General features: G+C 45.2%; 1 protein-coding gene across 1 annotated transcript in view; it reads right to left on the bottom strand.

Annotated features, from left to right (window-relative positions):
• The window catches only part of LOC126426710 (alpha-mannosidase 2), an 813,563-nt gene that overhangs the window by 25,921 nt on the left and 771,474 nt on the right, over positions 1 to 16,168 (bottom strand). The window contains exon 16 of the mRNA XM_050088631.1: positions 11,984 to 12,216. Coding sequence (XP_049944588.1) covers positions 11,984 to 12,216 — 233 coding nt within the window. The remainder of the gene's footprint in view (positions 1 to 11,983; positions 12,217 to 16,168) is intronic.

Genomic DNA, 16,168 nt, shown 5'->3' with positions numbered 1-16,168 from the left:
ACGTGCTTACAACTTGCCTGCGTCAACAGTCAGGCAATAATACTGAAACCAAAATAATGCCTAGTGTTCTGATTCGGAACGAAATGAAGTTTGACGCTATAAAGTCGAATGAGAGTGGCACAACAATTACAGGAACTTTCCGTTTCCAGCAAGGACTGTCAGATATTGGCTTCAGAAAAGCTTGTGATGCTACCAGTATGCACGAACTGTTAAAGAAATAAGAGCTTAAAAATGCAGTAAATTGTAATAGGCCTATCTGTTCTGCGTGACTAGAAATATTAAAAAAAAATGGACACCTTAAAATCAGAGTTCTCTGAGCAACTCGTATTTGAGATCGCAAACGCTAATTACGTACTACAAACGATATATAACTAAATCAAACATGCATGCACAACGCATAACAAGTCTGTCAATAATTCAGATATCTTTTAATCGTTTCCAAAAGTCCTCTGAACTTCAATTCAACTCAAAAGCACGGCGAACACAAGAAGCGCGAGAGACGTTTGGCAGAAAAATGGCGCCAAAGCTAATCAACCAATCAAGGGCAACTTCACCTATGGCCACTCTCTGTATACACGCTCTCTAGGTGCACACATACCGGCGCAGTATCAGTATAAAGATGGCCGCCCCACTTGCGACTTGCACCAGGGAAGAACAGCGTTCTGTTATTCCGTTTTTGGGTAGTGCAGGTGTGAAACCTATTGAAATTCATCGACGAATGAAGGTTCAGTACGGTGATGCATGTTTGTCGCAGCAGCAAGTCTACGAATGGAGGAGGACGTTCGGAAATGGTGTGACTTCAGGGGAAGATGCTCCTCGTCCAGGTCAGGCACAACGAGTTTTGACTCCACAGAGCACTGCAGCAGTTGAAGCCATAGTGAAGGAAAACCGCCGAGTGACACCGAATGACATTTCAGCGTGTTTACAGATTAGTCACGGGTCAGCACACCGCACTGTGCACGATGTACTCCAGTTTCGCAAAGTGGCTGCAAGATGGGTGCCACGGCAGCTGACTCCTGAAATGAGAGAACGACGTGTTGATGCTTGTGAAGAACTTCTTCGGCGCTCTGAACGAGAAGGTGATGGCTTCGTTGCAAGAATCGTTACTGGGGACGAAACCTGGGTTCACTTCCACCAACCGGAAACGAAGAGAGCGAGCAAGGAATGGCGCCATTGCTCATCATCAAAACCAAAGAAGTTTCGAACAGAAACATCAGCAGGGAAGGTTATGCTGACTCTGTTTTGGGACGAAAAAGGCGTCATTTTGGAGCATTACGTGCCTAGAGGGACCACTGTCACCAGTGCATCATACACAGATCTCCTAAAAAATCATCTGCGGCCTGCAATCAAATCAAAGCCACGTGGATTGCTGTCAGCAGGTGTCCTTTTGCAACATGACAATGCGAGGCTCCACACTGCCCGTACAACAGCTGCAACAACCACAGACCTGGATTTTGAGTGTCTTCCTCATCCACCATACTCACCAGACCGTGCCCCAAGTGATTTCCATACGTTTGGACCACTCAAAGACGCAGTGGGAGGAAAGAAGTTCCGTTCTGATGAAGAGGTACACCACGCGGTGCATGAGTGGTTGCGCAGACTACCAAAAGAATTTTTTCTGAAGGAATCTATTCACTTTGTAGGCGGTGGAGGACTTGCATTGAGCGTGGGGGAGATTATGTTGAAAAATGATACAGCTCTGTACCACTTCTGCACAATAAATAATATTTTAAAAAATATTTAAGGTTTTCATTTGATTTCACCCTCGTAATAAACAGAGGTCCGCCACTCGTGGTCTCGCGGTAGCGTTCTCGCTTCCCGAGCACGGGGTCCCGGGTTCGATTCCCGGCGGGGTCAGTGATTTTTCCTGCCTCGAGATGACTGGGTGTTGTTGTGTCGTCTTTATCATCATCATTCATCCCCATTACGGTCGGAGGAAGGCAACGGCAAACCACCTCCATTAGGACCTTGCCTAGTAAGGCGGTGCGGGTCTCCCGCATTGTTCCCCTACGCTCTGTAAAGAAGCATGGGACTTCATTTCATTTTTTTTCAATAAACAGTGGCGAGCACCAAGGCAAAACCTCCGTACCCGTTTATGAGGTCTTCTGACATTTCTATTTCGATAGACTCTTTTAATTATGCTGTTCCAGAATCTTACACACCGATACAACTTCCATGGTATTACATTTCACGATAATAACAGAGGCAGTGTTCTGCAATGGCTTATTCGCTTCAGGGGCCTGGACAAGATCAATATTTATTGACAAATACTAGTCTGTCGCCGGCCGCCGCGGCCGAGCAGTTCTAGGCGCTTCAGTCTGGAACCGCGTGACCGCTACGGTCGCAGGTTCGAATCCTGCCTCGGGCATGGGTGTCTGTGATGTCCTTAGGTTAGTTAGGTTTAAGTAGTTCTCAGTAGTAGGGGACTGATGACCTCAGATGTTAAGTCCCATAGTGCTCAGAGCGATTTGAACCACTAGTCTGTCAAACTTTCAATATATTGAAGCGACCTCACAATATCAATAAGGTTGACAAAAGTTGTCAGTCGACAACGCGATTTTATAAATCTAAGATGTCGAACACCTAAAAGAAAGCGTTTGCTGCAGTTATTCTAGCTGCTGCTTGCATGCAACAGAAAACAACGAAAAACAGGAAATCGGTCCGAGATTGGTTGAAAAAATTTTACTGACAATTTACCGACTGAAATCAGAATGAAGGACCCGAAAGATTTCATAACTTATATTCTTATGAGTTCTAAATCGTACTAAAAGTTATTAGTACTGAAACGAGATAAAACAGAGAACCAAAATACGTTAATGAAAGAGGCAATCGCATTCCACATACAATTAAGGGTAATTTCGATATGTCTGGCAACAGAATGGTCATTCTAGTGCTCTAAAAGTTTACTTCTGTAATATCAGCAAAAATGGTTCAAATGGCTCTAAGCACTATGGGATATAACATCTGAGGTCATCAGTACTCTAGACTTAGAACTACTTAAACCTAACTTAACCTAAGGACATCACACACATCCATGCCTGAGGCAGGATTCGAACCTGCGACCGCAGCAGTAGCGCAGTTCCGGACTGACGCGCCTAGAACCGCTCGGTCACAGCGGCCGGTTGTAATATCAGCAAACACAATAAGTAAAATTCTATGGAAACCTGTGATGTAATTATATCTGCCTGGCAAGGACTTGTTCAGCCAATTAACGAAAAACATTTTTTTTACGCGTTTTGATAATTTGGTGCAGTTGCCACGAGTTTCGTAGACCTCTTACTAGTCATTGCATATTTGACGTATTTTTCGAAGTGGGGCGTTTTTCAAAACTACTATGTAACAACAATCTACACCATATTTTCAAATTAATGAAGTAGGCCGCATCATAGAGAATGCTCCGTTAACAATCCTAAAGTGGCACGTGCAACGATTAACATTGCATCAGACTATTGAAATTCTTTTGTGTTAAAACACTCCTTAAAAATTGTATCTAAGGTGTGATTTACAGAACGACGAATTAAAAAAAATTAATAGTCCACACTAAGTAAAAAGATGAGGGCTGGTAGAAATTCTTGGGTAACAGAAGAGATACTGATGAAAGGAGAAAATACAAAAATGCAGCAAGTGACGCAGGCAAAAAGGAATACAAATATCTCAAAAATGAGATCGACACGAAGTGCAATATGGCTAAGCAGGGATGGCTAGAGGACAAATGTAAGGATGTAGAGGCTTATCTCATGAGGGGTAAGATAGATACTGGCTACAGGAAAATTAAAGAGACCTTTGGAGAAAAGAGAAACACTTGCATGAATATCAAGAGCTGTGATGGAAACCCAGTTCTAAGCAAAGAAGGGAAAGCAGAAAGGTGGAAGGAGTATATAGAGGGTCTATACAGGGGCGATGTTCTTGAGGACAATATTATGGAAACGGAAGTGGATGTACATGAAGATGAAATGAGAGATACGATACTGCGTGAAGAGTTTGACAGAGCACTGAAAGACGTAAGTCGAAACAAGGCCCTGGGAGTAGACAACATTCCATTAAAACTATTGACAGCCTTGGGAGAGCCAGTCCTGACAAAACTCTACCATCTGGTGAGCAAGATGTATGAGACAGGCGAAATTCCCTCAGACTTCAAGAACAATATAATAATTCCAATGCCAAAGAAAGCAGGAGTTGACAGATGTGAAAATTAGTGAACTATCAGTTTAACAAGTCACGGCTGCAAAATACTAATGCAAGTTCTTTACAGACGAATGGAAAAACTGGTAGAAGCCGACCTCGGGGAAGATCAGTTTCCATTCCGTAGAAATGTTGGAACACGTGAGGCAACACTGAACCTACGACTTATCTTAGAAGAAAGATTAAGGAAAGGCAAACCAACGTTTCTAGCATTTGTAGACTTAGAGAAAGATTTTGACAATGTTGACTGGAATACTCTCTTTCAAATTCTGAAGGTGCCAGGGGTAAAATACAGGGCGCGAAAGGCTATTTACAATTTGTATAGAAAGCAGATGGCAGTTATAAGAGTCGAGGGGCATGAAAGGGAAGCAGTGGTTGGGAAGGGAGTGAGACAGAGTTGTAGCCTATCCCCGATGTTATTCTATCTATATATTGAACAAGCAGTAAAGGAGAAAAGAAAAAAAGTGGAGTAGGAATTAAAATCCACGGAGAAGAAATTAAAACTTTGAGGTTTGCCGACGACATTGTAATTCTATCAGAGACAGCAAAGAACTTGGAAGAGCAGTTGAACGGAATGGACAGTGCCTTGAAAGGAGGGTATAAGATGAACATCAATAAAAGTAAAACGAGGATAATGGAATGTAGTCGAATTAAATCGGCTGATGCTGAGGGTATTAGATTAGGAAATGAGATGCTTAAAGTAGTAAATGAGTTTTGCTATTTAGGGAGTAAAATAACTGATGATGGTCGAAGTAGAGAGGATATATAATGTAGACTGGCAATGGCAAGGAAAGCGTTTCTGAAGAAGAGAAATTTGTTAACATCGAGTATAGATTTAAGTGCCAGGAGCCGCGTGGGTTTAGCCAAGCGGTCTAAGGCGCTGCAGTGATGGACTGTGCGGCTGGTCCCGGCAGAGGTTCGAGTCCTCCCTCGGGCAAGGGTGTATGTGTTTGTCCTTAGGATAATTTAGGTTAAGTAGTGTGTAAGCTTAGGGACTGATGACCTTAGCAGTTAAGTCCCATAAGATTTCACACACCAAAGTGTCAGGAAGTCTTTTCGGAAAGTATTTGTATGGAGTGTAGCCATGTATGGAAGCGAAACGTGGATGATAAATAGTTTGGACAAGAAGAGAATAGAAGCTTTCGAAATGTGGTGCTACAGAAGAATGCTGAAGGTTAGATGGGTAGATCACATAACTAATGAGGAGATATTGAATAGGATTGGGGAGAAGAGAAGTTTGTGGCACAACTTGACCAGAAGAAGGGATCGGTTGGTAGGACATGTTCTGAGGCATCAAGGGATCACAAATTTACTATTGGAGGGCAGTGCGGAGGGTAAAAATCGTAGAGGGAGACCAAGAGATGAATACACTAAGCAGATTCAGAAGGATGTAGGTTGCAGTAGGTACTGGGAGATTAACACACGATAGAGTAGCATGGAGAGCTGCATCAAACCAGTCTCTGGAGTGAAGAGCACACCAGTACAGCAGTTCGACAGGGCACAGACTCAACAAGTCATTGGAAGTCCCATGCTGAAATAATGGACCATGCTGCCCCTACAACCATCAGCAAGTCAGAAAGTGTTGCCAGTGCAGGATGTTGTGCACATGTATGATGGGATTCATGTCGGGCGATCTGGGTTGCCAGATCATTCGCTCGAGTTGCCCGGAATGTTCTTCAAACCACTCACATAATGGCCCGATGATGCAGTGTATTGTCATCCATAAAAGTTCCATCGATGTTTGGGAATATGAAGTTCATGATTGGCTGCATGTGGACTCAAAGTAGCCAAGAATAACCATTTCCAGTCAGTGATCGGTCCAGTTGGAACAGAGGACCATATAAACACAACCCACACCATTATGGAGCCACCACCACCTCGCACAGTGCCTGGTTGACAACCTGAGTCTGTGGCTTTGTGGGGTCTGCACCACGCTCGAATCATACCATCACCTCTTACCAATTACAATCTGGTCTCCCCTGACGAGGCAACAATTTTGCAGTTGTCTAGGGTCCAACTAATATGGTTACAAGCCCAGGAGAGGTGCTGCAGGTGAGATTGTGTAGTGTAGTGACACTTGAGCCTTAGGCATGATGTCTTAACTACTTTTGAAACACATTTTGGTTACAGTACCCACACATACAACTGAATGTACCTGCAAAATCATATCAGTGTACGGCACATAATTAAGGACATATGGCCTCATAAACATTGAAGTGAGTGAAACACTGGTGCTTGCTTGAAACGGAGTGGCCTTGCAACTTCCAACAATTTGTGACCATAATTTGAAGCTGTTTTATACATGGGAGTTTGACTCTTTAAAGACTAAAGACATTGGGAGGATTACTTGTAATAACTATTTTGTAAATTAAGTGGAAAAAGAATTAAAAACAACCTTAATCGTATGGCACATATGACGTTAAGTGACGAATTGTTCTCTCGCAGGTAGGGGTGCTAGTGTGCCTTCAACTGTCAGACAGTAACAACTTTCACAGCAGTGTGTGTATGTGGCAATTGTACCAGGTGTCCCTGAACTCATTCCATGATTATAAACATTTGGAATTGGATGTGACATATTAAAGTTTTTGTGTACAAAGATACTTACTGTTATACTCTATTCTTCAGATGGCCCACTGACGTAATAACAGTGGAAGTGAACACCATTTGCAACATTTTCTCCAGACTGTTCTTGTTTACTGTGTCTTGTATCACAAGACACAGTCACCAAGAACAGTCTGGAGAAAATTCCAGACAGCATACCGTAGTCAGCAACCAGAAGCTAATGGTGAAGTTTAAGGAGACAGGGAGCGTCTGTGATCTGCCTAGAACAGGCAGGGCAGACCTAGTGTGCAGACAATTCAGACAGTGAGAGACGCCTTCTTAGGAAGCTCTAAGAAGTCAATTAGCAGGGCCTCATGGTGAATTGCAAAATCCAAAAACAGCTGTGCACTGCATCCTAGGTATGTAAACAACTTCTTTTCTGTGCATACAAAGATGGATAGTGCAGTCGCTCCGACTGATAGATTACAGTCCTCATTATGACTAGACTGTTACCATGCTCGCTGCGGCTAAGAAACACGGTGAGTATCTGAAACATGTCTTTTCTGAGGTAAGGCGACATTTATTTGAACGGTGTTGTCAACCAATACAATGTTAGGATCTGAGAGTCCAATAATCTCCATTCTGTGTTTGAGACCATCGGAGGCAACACTAAGCTGAACTTTTGGAGAGGTCTGATCCACGATAGAATCATAGGACTTTTTATCTTCACTATAATGACAGTCACAGCCGATACTTATTTTTATGTGTTGCATTTATTTGTTCTGCCATACGTTCAAGAAATTCCAGATTTAATTTTCCATGAAGATCGTGCATCACTTCATTGGGGGTTAGATGTTCGTGCCTATTTGGATACAACATTTTTGGGAAGATGGATCAGGTGTTGTGGCCCCATGATGTGGCCTTGCAACCTCCAGACATAACACCACTGGATTTCTTCCATTTGGGATATGTTAAGGACCATGTTTACCAAACACCAGTGATCGACATTGCAGCATTGTGGCAGTGAACTACTGACAAAATAACATCAATGCCTCACAAAATGTTGACCAATACATGGATGGACCTGGAATATTGCTTGGATATCCTTCAGGCAAAAAAAGGAGCACATACCAAAATTTATTAATCGTATGTGTGTGTGTGTGTGTGTGTGTGTGTGTGTGTGTGTGTGTGTGTGTGTGTGTGTACAAAAACTTGAGTATTTTACCTCCACTTCAAAACAAAAGATATGTGTCTATGTTTCATATTTTCTGCCTTATGCGCATCTGTAATCAGAGAAAGATTTCTGGCACAATCTGTATACACTGAACTGTGGTACTACTTCCAGTATATATATCTAGGGTGTTCATGGAGGAATGGGCAGTATTCAGGGATATGTCGGGAATGATCATTTGAAAGAAAACATATTCAGATGGACATATGCCCTATTCCGAATGGTTTCTGAGATAGAATGCATGTAATGTAAATTATTATTTACTTTCTGCATTTTTCAGTAAACTCTCAGGCTTCAACAAGTATAAACAGGGCAACATTCTTTTACAAAGTATAAACAGAAAAATTGACATTTGTGACATATTCACATCTGAGCATTATCATAAACATCACATTCAGGCTATTGTATAGCTCATAATAAATGTTTGATGATTCCACCATCAACTTCACTTCATTTGTGAACTCTTGGGAGAACAAGTTGTGTTGCTTCTCTGACTGGTGGGTAAGACACATGTATGAGCGCTACTAGTCCAAAAACAAATTTACATCAAATGTCTTCTACCATGGAAACCATTCGCAATTGGGACATATGCCCATATGAAGTTTTCTGCCTCAAATAAGTTATATCCCTGAATACTGTCCATTCCTCCTACAACATCCTGTATATATACAAGGTATTCAGAAACAGCCTGAATGCTTTGTAAGGGTATTGTAGGGACAGGTTGTCCTGCAAGATAATTGTTAAGAAAAAAATTCGATCTGATGCACTGTTTCCAAGTTATCAAGCATTTATGTTAGCTAATCACATACAGTACTGGCTATTAAAATTGCTACACAAAGAAGAAATGCAGATGATAAACGGATATTCATTGGACAAATATATTATACTAGAACTGACACGTGATTACATTTTCACGCAATTTGGGTGCATACATCCTGAGAAATCAGTACCCAGAACAACCACCTCTGGCCCTAATAATGGCCTTGATACGCCTGGGCATTGAGTCCAACAGAGCTCGGATGGTGTGTACACGTACAGCTGCCCATGCAGCTTCACCACGATACCACAGTTCATCAAGAGCAGTGACTGGCGTATTGTGACGAGCCAGTTGCTCGGCCACCATTGACCAGACGTTTTCAATTGGTGAGAGATCTGGAGAATGTGCTGGCCCGGGCAGCAGTGGAACATTTTCTGTATCCAGAAAGGCCCGTAAAGGACCAGCAACATGCGGTCGTGCATTATCCTGCTGAAATGTAGGGTTTCGCAGGGATCGAATGAAGGGTAGAGCCACGAGTCGTAACACATCTGAAATTTAACGCCCACTGTTCAAATTTCTGTCAGTGCGAACAAGAGGTGACCGAGATGTGTAACCAGTGGCACCCCATACCATCACGCCGGCAGATACGCCAGTATGGCGATGACGAATACACGCTTCCAATGTGCGTTCACCCCGATGTCGCCAAACACGGATGCGACCACCGTGATGCTGTAAACAGAACCTGGATTCATCCGAAAAAATGACGTTTTGCCACTCGTGCACTCAGGTTCGTCGTTGAGTACACCATCGCAGGCGCTCCTGTCTGTGATGCAGCGTCAAGGGTAACCGCAGCCACGGTCTCCGAGCTGATAGTGCGTGCTGCTGCAAATGTCCTCGAACTGTTCGTGCAGATGGTTGTTGTCTTGCAAACGTCCCCATCTGTTGACTCAGGGATCGACACGTGGCTGCACGATCCGTTACAGCCATGCGGATAAGATGCCTGTCATGTCAGCTGCTAGTGATAGGAGGCCGTTGGCATCCAGTACGAGATTCCGTATTACCCTCCTGAACCCACCGATACCGTATTCTGCTAACAGTCACTGGATCTCGACCAACGCGAGCAGCAATGTCGCGATGCAATAAAGCGCAATCGCGATAGGCTACACTCTGACCTTTATCAAAGTCGGAACCGTGACGGTACGCATTTCTCCTCCTTACACGAGGCATCACAACAACGTTTCACCAGGCAACGCCGGTCAACTACTGTTTGTGTATGAGAAATCGATTGGAAACTTTCCTCATGTGAGCACGTCGTAGGTGTCGCCACCGGCGCCAACCTTGTGTGGATGCTCTGAGAAGCTAATGATTTGAATATCACAGCATCTTCTTCCCGTTGGTTAAATTTCGCGTCTGTAGCACGTCATCTTCGTTGTGTAGCAATTTTAATGGCCAGTAGTGTAGTTGTGAGAAAATTTAAGGAATTGAGAGAGGTGGTGCTGCCAAATGTGTTCTACGCATGACACCCTGAAACCAAACAAATGTAGCTTTTGCTTACCTAGCCTAAATTTGTCACTTCCGATGATGGCAGATTTTAACTGGTAATGAGCGTTGGAACAAATGGTAACCTTCAGACCCACGGCCGTTGATGCATTACTGCATTTAATTACATGCAAGTGCCCGAATTTGCACCCGCACTGACCCTCAATGCTAAATACACTGCTGGCCATTAAAATTGCTACACCGGATGACGTGGTACAGACGCGAAATTTAACCGACAGGAAGAAGATACTGTGACATGCAAATGATTAGCTTTTCAGAGCATTCAGGCAACGTTGGCGCCGGTGGCGATACCTACAACGTGCTGACATGAGGAAAGTTTCCAATCGATTTCTCATACACAAACAGCAGTTGACCGGCGTTGCCTGGTGAAACGTTGTTGTGATGCGTCGTGTAAGGAGGAGAAATGCATACCATCACGTTTCCGAGTTTCATGAAGGTCGAATTGTAGCTTGTCGCGATTGCGGTTTATCGTATTGCGACATTGCTGCTTGCGTTGGTCGAGATCCAATGACTGTTAGCAGAATATGGAATGGGTGGGTTCAGGAGGGTAATACGGAATTCCGTGCTGGGATCCCAATGGCCCCGTATCACTAGCAGTCGAGATGACAGGCATCTTATCCGCACGGCTATAACGGATCGTGTAGCCACGTCACGATCCCTGAGTCCACAGATGGAGAATTTTGCAAGACAATGACCATCTGCACAAACAGTTCGACAACGTTTGCAGCAGCACGGACTATCAGTTCAGAGACCGTGGCTGCGGTTACCCATGATGCTGCATCACAGACAGGAGCGCCTGCGATGGTGTACTCAACGACGAACTCGGGTGTAGGAATGAATGCAGGTTCTGTTTACAGCATCACGATGGTTGCATTCGTGTTTGGGGATATCGCGGTGAACGCACATTAGAAGCGTGTATTCGTCATCGCCATACTGGTGTATCACCCGGCGTGATGGTATGGGGTGTCATCGGTTACATGTCTCGGTCACTTCTTGTTTGCACTGAAGGCAGTTTGAACAGTGGACGTTACATTTCAGATGTGTTACGATCTGTGGCTCTACCCTCCATTGGATCCCTGCGAAACCCTACATTGCAGCAGGATAATGCACGACCGCATGTTGCAGGTCCTGTATGGGCCTTTATGGATACAGAATATGTTCGACTGCTGCCCTGGGCAGCACACTCTCCAGGTCTCTCACCAACTGAAAACGAATGGTCAATGGTGGCCGAGCAACTGGCTCGTCACAGTACGCCAGTCGCTACTCTCGATGAACTGTGGTATCGTGTTGAAGCTGCATGGGCAGCTGTACCTGTACACACCATCCAAGCTCTGTTTGACTCAATGCCCAGGCGTACCGAGGCCATTATCACGACCAGAGGTGGTTGTTCTGGGTACTTATTTCTCAGGATCTATGAACCCAAACTGCCTGAATATATAATCACATGTCAGTTCTAGTACAATATATTTGTCCAATGAATACTCGTTTATGGTGCGCATTTGTTCTTGGTGTAGCAGTTTTAATGGCCAGTAGTATATGTGAGAAATTGGACAACTTATTGATTTGCTTTCTTAAGTTTTATTCCTCAGTCCAATCTTTCCTGCAACATCCTCACAAGCTTTGCAGTCTGGTCCTGACGAGAATGTATGAATGAAAAGGAACAAGAAGCCCCTGCAGTGTGAACGATGCTGGCCTCTGTACGGGAGACTGACCTGCCGGTGGAGCACCATGAGCGCCGAGGTGGAGGGGAAGGCGGGGTCGTCGTGGGCGGGCGCCTGGCGCAGCGTGAGCAGGTGGACGTCGCAGGGCGGCGGCCGGTCCAGCAGCAGGCGGCGGCGCTGCGGCCGCGGCTGGCGCGCCGGGCCCTCCGCCACCAGCAGCGACGGCGGGTACAGCAGCGCGTTCGACAGGTGGTGCGCCGCCAGGCTCAGCCGCGTCACCTGCCCTGCGGTCCACAGAGGTCAACGTGAGTGGGACGGGTAGTAGCGAGGCGGTAGTCGGTGTGTATGTGTGTGTGAGTGTGTGTGTGTGACCGACAAAAGTGGAACGGTTAGTAAAGAGAGTCAGGGTTAGCCACAGGAGGTAGTGTGTGTGTGTGTGTGTGTGTGTGTGTGTGTGTGTGTGGCCAACAAAAGTGGAATGGTTAGTAGCAAGAGTCAGGGTTAGCCACACGAGGTAGTGTGTGTGTGTTTGTGTGTGTGTGTGTGTGTGTGTGTGTGTGTGGGTGGGTGGGTGTGGCCGACAAAAGTGGAACGGTTAGTAAAGAGAGTCAGGGGATACCACAAGATGTATTGTGTGTGTGTGTGTGTGTGTGTGTGTGTGTGTGTGTGTGTGTGACCGACAACGTGGAATGGTTAGTAGCGAGAGTCAGGGTTAGCCACAGGAGGTAGTGTGTGTGTGTGTGTGTGTGTGTGTGTGTGTGTGTGCATGTGTGTGGCCGACAACGTGGAATGGTTAGTAGCGAGAGTCAGGGTTAGCCACAGGAGGTAGTGTGTGTGTGTGTGTGTGTGTGTGTGTGTGCATGTGTGTGGCCGACAACGTGGAATGGTTAGTAGCGAGAGTCAGGGTTAGCGACATGAGGTAGTGTGTGTGTGTGTGTGTGTGTGTGTGTGTGTGTGCGTGTGTGTGTGGCCGACAAAAGTGGAATGGTTAATAAAGAGAGTCAGCGGATGCCACAAGATGTAGTGTGTGTGTGTGTGTGTGTGTGTGTGTGTGTGTGTGTGTGGTCAACAAAAGTGGAACGGTTAGTAACAATTTACTTAGCATGTCACAGTTGGTTTGCAGAAAGGCTGATTTACTGAAACGCAATTTAAAATTTCACTCATCATCAAACTGTGAAAGCTTTAAATAATAATATTTCAGCAGCTGGTGTTTTTTGAGATCACTCCAAGGTCTTCGGATGTGAGGATCACGACATTCCCTTAGATAAAATCAAGTTCTACGAAATCGATGGCTTTAGACACAGCTGCTTAGAATCGTACTTGACAAACATAATGTGAAAGGTTGTGTTGAATAATTCAGACAATGCCCAAAAGGTAGAAAATTTTACTGATAAGTGCTTTTTTAAAATAAAAAAAAAAAAAACCATACAGGGCATCCCAGAGGGTTCAATTTTGGGTCCACTCCTACTCCTTATATATGTGAATGACCTTCTACTTAACATTCAAAAGCATAGGGTAACGTCGGGTAAAAGTACTTGTCTGGTAACAGTTCACACTGACATTTTCTCTACATTTGCAACACTGAATGAAAACAGAAAATTACATTCAGCTGTTGCTTCTACAGCAACTCCGTCATATGTAAACTTGTAGAGCTCTACCAAATTTATTGGTTATAGCTGGTAAATATAAGTTGTTGTTTCAAATTATGTAATTTTTAAGTTGTATGTCGTAAGCAATAATCACTGTGCAGAATCGCACTATAAAATAAAATTATTTACCAGAAGAGTCACTGTTCAGTGAGCAATAAACCACAGCATGACAAACAGTGGAAATAAAAAAATGTGTGTTTTGTTGCAATGCTGTTTCTTTTATTTAAGGCATGTTTTATTTCCAAATACACTCCTGGAAATTGAAATAAGAACACCGTGAATTCATTGTCCCAGGAAGGGGAAACTTTATTGACACATTCCTGGGGTCAGATACATCACATGATCACACTGACGGAACCACAGGCACATAGACACAGGCAACAGAGCATGCACAATGTCGGCACTAGTACAGTGTATATCCACCTTTCGCAGCAATGCAGGCTGCTATTCTCCCATGGAGACGATCGTAGAGATGCTGGATGTAGTCCTGTGGAACGGCTTGCCATGCCATTTCCACCTGGCGCCTCAGTTGGACCAGCGTTCGTGCTGGACGTGCAGACCGCGTGAGACAACGCTTCATCCAGTCCCAAACATGCTCAATGGGGGACAGATCCGGAGATCTTGCTGGCCAGGGTAGTTGACTTACACCTTCTAGAGCACGTTGGGTGGCACGGGATACATGCGGACGTGCATTGTCCTGTTGCAACAGCAAGTTCCCTTGCCGGTCTAGGAATGGTAGAACGATGGGTTCGATGACGGTTTGGATGTACCGTGCACTATTCAGTGTCCCCTCGATGATCACCAGTGGTGTACGGCCAGTGTAGGAGATCGCTCCCCACACCATGATGCCGGGTGCTGGCCCTGTGTGCCTCGGTCGTATGCAGTCCTGATTGTGGCGCTCACCTGCACGGCGCCAAACACGCATACGACCGTCATTGGCACCAAGGCAGAAGCGACTCTCATCGCTGAAGACGACACGTCTCCATTCGTCCCTCCATTCACGCCTGTCGCGACACCACTGGAGGCGGGCTGCACGATGTTGGGGCGTGAGCGGAACACAGCCTAACGGTGTGCGGGACTGTAGCCCAGCTTCATGGAGACGGTTGCGAATGGTCCTCGCCGATACCCCAGGAGCAACAGTGTCCCAAATTTGCTGGGAAGTGGCGGTGCGGTCCCTTACGGCACTGCGTAGGATCCTACGGTCTTGGCGTGCATCCGTGCGTCGCTGCGGTCCGGTCCCAGGTCGACGGGCACGTGCACCTTCCGCTGACCACTGGCGACAACATCGATGTACTGTGGAGACCTCATGCCCCACGTGTTGAGCAATTCGGCGGTACGTCCACCCGGCCTCCCGCATGCCCACTATACGCCCTCGCTCAAAGTCCGTCAACTGCACATACGGTTCACGTCCATGCTGTCGCGGCATGCTACCAGTGTTAAAGACTGCGATGGAGCTCCGTATGCCACGGCAAACTGGCTGACACTGACGGCGGCGGTGCACAAATGCTGCGCAGCTAGCGCCATTCGACGGCCAACACCGCGGTTCCTGGTGTGTCCGCTGTGCCGTGCGTGTGATCATTGCTTGTACAGCCCTCTCGCAGTGTCCGGAGCAAGTATGGTGGGTCTGACACACCGGTGTCAATGTGTTCTTTTTTCCATTTCCAGGAGTGTATGTAGGAACCAGAAAATGGGGAAATACAAGAGAAAAACAGAAATGAGGCTCACTTTTATGGTCTATAACTGAAGAGACAAGAAATATAACTGTAAATGGGGAAAGTAAAAGAAACATTGCCAATGAATGACTGTATGCTAAGGAAATGACTGGAAGCAGTAAGTATTTCCTTATTACTATTGTAATTATTATTATTGTTGTTGTTTAGCCACAGTGTGGTATTTTATTCTGGTGGCCTTTTGGTGTGATGCAATGTACATAAGTCTAAAGAGATTATCTTTGCATCACTAGCCATATTCATGAACACATTCAATTCAGTCATAGACAAAAAACTTGCAGATCATTGCTGGGAACTGGATGCCCAATTTTATGGTCTGAACAGAAGACACATGATGAGGCTGGCATTCGATTTTAATCTTGATCACAGGATTTAACTGAAATACAAAATTGGCATGAAAGGATTGGTTGACTGACTTCAGGGAGAGACAGGAATTGTATCTTCTTAGTCCTGCACTGTGCAGCTTGTGGCGAATTACAGGTTTAACAAGACGCTAGTAGATTGATATTTTAATAATTTGAAGTTACGCTACAATTAGAAGAAGTTTCAGAGCACAACAAGAGGTAGTCAAAACCCTGGCACAGAATGTAATTCAATTGCTCCAGTCCTGGGTGGTACTGCGTTAAGAGGGAAGATCTCCTCCATGGCCAGGTGGTGGGACTTTGGCAGGTGGTGGGTGACTGGAAAGATAAGGCACAGGAGATTTGTTTTTGTACAAGATTGGTAGGATATTTACCGTCTGTGAAGGCTTCAGTGAGGTCCGCAGTATATTTCGAGAGGGACCGCTCATCACTGCAAGTGCGACGACCACAGGTGCCTAGGCTGAATGGCAGAGACTTCTCGGTATGGAACAGGTG

The sequence above is a fragment of the Schistocerca serialis genome, chromosome 11, assembly GCF_023864345.2.
Source record: "Schistocerca serialis cubense isolate TAMUIC-IGC-003099 chromosome 11, iqSchSeri2.2, whole genome shotgun sequence".
Classification (NCBI taxonomy): domain Eukaryota; kingdom Metazoa; phylum Arthropoda; class Insecta; order Orthoptera; family Acrididae; genus Schistocerca; species Schistocerca serialis.
The sequence above is the reverse complement of the archived record's forward strand: the minus strand, read 5'-3'. Positions and strand labels throughout refer to the sequence as shown.